Genomic DNA, 5,000 nt, shown 5'->3' on the forward strand with positions numbered 1-5,000 from the left:
AAGATTACCCAAATGCAATCCGTTTCAATCCTGTCCATTTGTTTTCCATCTGGCCATTCTTCTCGTCCCTTTTGCTGTATGTCTTTTATGTTGTTCAACAGTTTTAAGTGGTTATTGCAAGGTTTCATTCTATTTTTTGGGTATTTTGGATGTCATGAATGAATGACATAGCCCCTTTAAGCTCGATGTATATCCATGTGCAAGAAGTTTCAAGGTACGGTGTACTCCAACAACAAAACCGCACGCTTGTACCATGTTTAAAATCAATGTTGTTTCTATATGAAAAGAATGTATTTTTGTCCTTTGGTTGACAGGAAATGTCTAATTGAACGTCATAATATAGATAAGGGCCTGGACAAACGGGAAATGTTTGGCGTTTAAACAACATCAAATATTGTTTGGTGACCAAGCATGCTGAGTGGTCAGTGGTCAAACAAGTTTGATCTATCTCAGATCAAATTCAACAAGCAAAGAACTATGGGTTGCATATACGTAAAAAAACTCGTGGATACAAGCGGCTGAGCAATCGTGGTACGCATGTACGCGCCAAACATGTTTGGCCAAACGAACAAAACTTCGCCCATCAAACACGAGAACAAAGGAAATGTTTAGGTTGTTTGATTGAATGTTTGATGGCCTTCAAATTTTATCAAACACGATCAAACAGCACCAAACAAGGTTGCCAAACGGTAAAATGATTGGTCACCAAACAATGTTTGATGTTTTTTAAACGCCCCAATACCCAAGCAACATACGTTGTATCTTGGTTGAACGAGCTGGCCAAACACACGCAACATTTTCAACATTTTCAACGCAAAATGTCAATGTTTATGTGCTCCAGGCCCCTTGGCTCGTAACCAGTGGATCTACCGCGCATGCCCCGAGTGCAACAATGTTTCGTGAACGTGGCCAAACTAGTACAACAACATGCAACATACAAAATGTTGCACGGGACTTTGTGGCCGAGTGGTGTAGCGTGCTCCTTTTCGCGCACAATGCTAGGGCACGGGTTAGAGTCACGGAGGTTAATTACCATACGAGTTTATGATTGTTCCCCCGAATCCCCGGTCTCTAGGGCTTAATTCAATTTCCGCGGGGAAATGATGCACATTTTTGACTACGAAGAAGAAAACCAAAAACAAAAACTCTAATGGATTTTAGACGTGGTCTTTTTGTGGCATCCCACTTAATAACTGAGAGCATCTGGCACAAGGGACCATTTTCCACTAAGGGCCGATTTACACGGTACGATTTTTCGAATACAACAAGCTTACCACAGGCCCACGACATGACTTACGATTGTCGTGTACGTCAGGAAAAAAAATGTCGTAACGTTTTAAAACGCTGTGACAATTGTAAGACATGTCGTAGGCCTCTCGCAAGCTTGTCGCATGCGACAAAAATCGTACCCTGTAAATCTTCTTTTATTCTATTCTATTATTCTATTCTTTTATTCTTTTATTCTTTTATTCTATTCTATTATTCTATTCTTTTATTCTATTCTATTTTATTCTAACTTCTATTCCATGTATTCCTATTCCGGAATACGGTCAATCGAACGCACACTCAGTGTGCTTTTCAAAATGGTCATATTAATAATGCATTTTCAACTGTATTAAATTTTAGTGCTAGGACACTAATTGATAACACTGCAGAAATCAAGTCAGGTCAACTGATGTCAAACCATAGGTTGGTTTTTGAAGGGATTAGAGAAAACTGGAGTACCTGGGCACAAACCTCTCAGAACAGAGTAGAGAACCAACAAACTCAACCCACAGCTGACACCAGGTTTAGGAATCGAACCCGGGCTACGTATACATTAGTGGGAAGTGTTAGTGCTCTCACCAAGTTACATCATTCTATGCCTTTCACTCTCACATGAAGTTTCAGCACGCGAGTCTTCTATTCCAGTGATAATGGTTCTTCTTCTTTCCTTACTAGACTGTTTGAATGTCTTCAAACAAAAAAAAAAAATTACTACTCTGATAGGCAGTGTACTTTCTAGGAACAGAGGAAGTGTTTCTTGGAACATACTTTTCTATGTATTTACATTGTCTTAGTTAGTGGTGATGGAATATTCTTGTTTTCAGATGATGTGGCCATTGGAATCAACATTACCCACAGGTTTTCTTTTGAAGCTGTGAACAGTGCTTTCTTTTCTGTGGACAGTTTCTTTTTGTTGAGGTAAATTAGTTGTAGGTAGAGCATGCAAGTTTCGTTTGGGAGCTTAATATTTACTTTGTTTTGTATGACAGTGCAGTGGGCATGGTTAAAGGATATAATGCAGAGAGCTATTTTTTTTCCATAATTTTTACGAAACATCATGGATGCCATAGTTAAGTGTCCGTAATTGAATTAATAGCAGACCTGTTTGTGCCTCAAACATATTCTCCAAAAAGTAACTTCTATTCTTATGTAATTTTTTTCATTCATGTACTTCAGACTAAACAGCTCTATTTAGTACAGGTCCTCCAACAAGTCTGCCCTTTGCCATCACTGACTTCTGCACGATCAGGCTTTTGCCAGTAGGCGTATTGTCATGTTGCAATCAGCCGAAGTAGTTAATTTGGTTTTGCTTTTGTTAACAAATACAGTAAGATATACACCCAGGCATGTATGTGGTATGAACCCATACTGCAGCGTGGCATACTTTTTTTTTCTTTCCATGTGCTCTTCTTCTGAATGGCCGCTCCGATTCACTGTGTGCGAGTGATCCCTTGCTGTGCTCTTCGAGCCCCAAGGCGAGCCACTTAACAGCTTTGGTTGCTCTAGATTAAAAATCCCCGAAAGCTTAAAGTGCCTCTAACCCCAAAATATTTTTTCACTAAAATGAATCTTTGCATCTGTTCGAAACGCATTGCGGCCATTTTTCATTTTTCTAAAAAATCCTGCCATTTTATAGGCTTCGAAAGTTGCGAAAATCGAAGCATCTTTTGTTCACGACCGAGTCAGAAGGAGAGTGGGTCTATTCCTGATTTGACGACACAAACTGATTTACATTACATTAACTCTTTGTAAAGATGCATGCAAAGTAGATTGTGACGTCAAATCAGGAATAGACCCACTCCCCATCTGACTCGGTCGTGAACAAAAGATGCTTGGATTTTCGCAACTTTCAAAGCCCATAAAATGGCAGGATTTGTTAGAAAAAGGAAAAAATGGCCACAATGCGTCTCGAACTGGTGCAAAGATTCATTTCAGCGAAAAGAATATTTTGGGGTTAGGGGCACTTTAAGTTATTTCGTTCTTTATAAGTTTGCCAAAGCAACAGTTTTCTATTTGCGAGTTGCTGTTTGCCTCTATTTCATAACGAAGCCAATAAAAGGAAGATGAAATTGATTTGCAGTAACTCGGTTTTACACCATGACTCACTTGGAACTAAACTGAGACAACAAGGTGTTTCAGAACCACTTTACAGAGACAAAGCGAATTGCAATAATTCTTGTACTTTTTACATAATGTAGTGCTAATTAAAAGCTACTTGAACTTTATTTGAGGTGCTAAAATTAGTATGTCTTTTATACAGGCCTTCTGATATTACGCGATGGTGCGATTTTGCACAATCGACCTCAAATCGCATCCGATCGCACAATTCACGAAAAATCGCATAATTCACAAAAGGACGCACAAAATTCATAAAATGAAACATAAATCAAGACGTTTCTTAGAAATTCCTGCATAAATACGCCATTTTTAAGATGATTTATCTTGGAAAAAGGCTAAAAAACTTGTCACCTTCGATTTCGTAAACATTGGAAGTTCAAGGTTTTATTTTTCATGTCGGCGACCTGGTACGAGTCTCCTTCTATTGGTGCAACACAAACACGCCTTATATACACACCACTGAAATGACACAGTTGCCTTCTCTTATAGAAGAGACTTGTGAAAAATAAGCGAAGTTGTAAGTTTTTCGACAAAATGTAGTTTCTTTCGTTGAAAACTGATAAAAACTTACTCATTGATAAGTTTGTTGTGAAAACGCTCGCTTTTTCTTCGACGAAGAAGGAAGTTCCCACATTCCGCCCAATCTGACAGCTCACGATCGAGCAAGAAAGTACCTCACAGCTACGCTCCACGTGGACGATGGACTGATGTTTTTCTCGTCGTGCAATATTAGGGCCTTTTATCCGAGAGAAAATAAGCCGCGGCTTACTCTGGCCACGGTGTACAAAATACGCAAAAGGAACTATTTATACGAATATATATTCCCAGGTCAATATAAGCCGCGGCTTGAAAAAGACGTGAACGTAGATTTTGTACCATTTATACGGGGTGAACATTCGAGTCTTCTGTGAACCGCGGCCAGAGAAAGCCGCGGCTTATTTTCTCTCATATAAATGGGGGTATGGCCCTATTGTGATTGACCATCTTCGGAAGTTCGTGGTTGACGAGCACCTTGATCATTCATTTGGCATGTTGGCTGTGTCCTTTCAACTTTTAACGTGGTGCACAGGTAGTGCAGAAGACCTCATTTTTTCTATTTATCCCAACTAATGTTGATCGAGATACATAATTACTGTTCCTTTGTGTTCAAAATGTCTTTAGGGCAGCAAAAAAGTGTTTTTCTTAACCTAAAACCTTATAAAACAAGCTCAAAATTGCTGAGAAAAAAATCGCATAATTTACATTATTTATCGCATAATTAGCCTTTCTAATCGCACAATCTGCCCTGAAAAAATCGCATAATTTGCATTTTTTAATCGCACCCTGTCAGAAGGCCTGTTTATAATACGAGGCCAAGGTAACTACTTGGCCAAATTGCACAAGAAAAATCGTGCGATTACTTATGAATCAAAGACATGGAAAGTTTTTACTTTAGCTTTATTCCACTAATTTCAATTATCTGCACTAATTTCTATGAAACATTTGTTAATCTTTGTACTGAAGTGAACTTGAAATTACAGCCTTCAGAAGGTTTTGAGAAGTTTACTGGCTAGTGCGTTTTTACATTGCAGCGTATCCCTTTCTTTTTCAGTGGCTTGCTGGTGGGGTATATTGCC

At 38.9% G+C, this 5,000-nt stretch overlaps 1 protein-coding gene across 1 annotated transcript in view; it reads left to right on the forward strand.

Moving 5' to 3' along the window:
- LOC137997664 (nose resistant to fluoxetine protein 6-like) overlaps positions 1-5,000 on the forward strand; it is a 36,847-nt gene that overhangs the window by 17,327 nt on the left and 14,520 nt on the right. Inside the window, exons 7-8 of the mRNA XM_068843783.1 lie at positions 2,091-2,184; positions 4,976-5,000. The exon at positions 4,976-5,000 is cut by the window's right edge and continues 68 nt beyond it. Coding sequence (XP_068699884.1) covers positions 2,091-2,184; positions 4,976-5,000 — 119 coding nt within the window. The remainder of the gene's footprint in view (positions 1-2,090; positions 2,185-4,975) is intronic.

Source organism: Montipora foliosa, chromosome 1, assembly GCF_036669935.1.
Source record: "Montipora foliosa isolate CH-2021 chromosome 1, ASM3666993v2, whole genome shotgun sequence".
In the NCBI taxonomy this organism is placed as follows: domain Eukaryota; kingdom Metazoa; phylum Cnidaria; class Anthozoa; order Scleractinia; family Acroporidae; genus Montipora; species Montipora foliosa.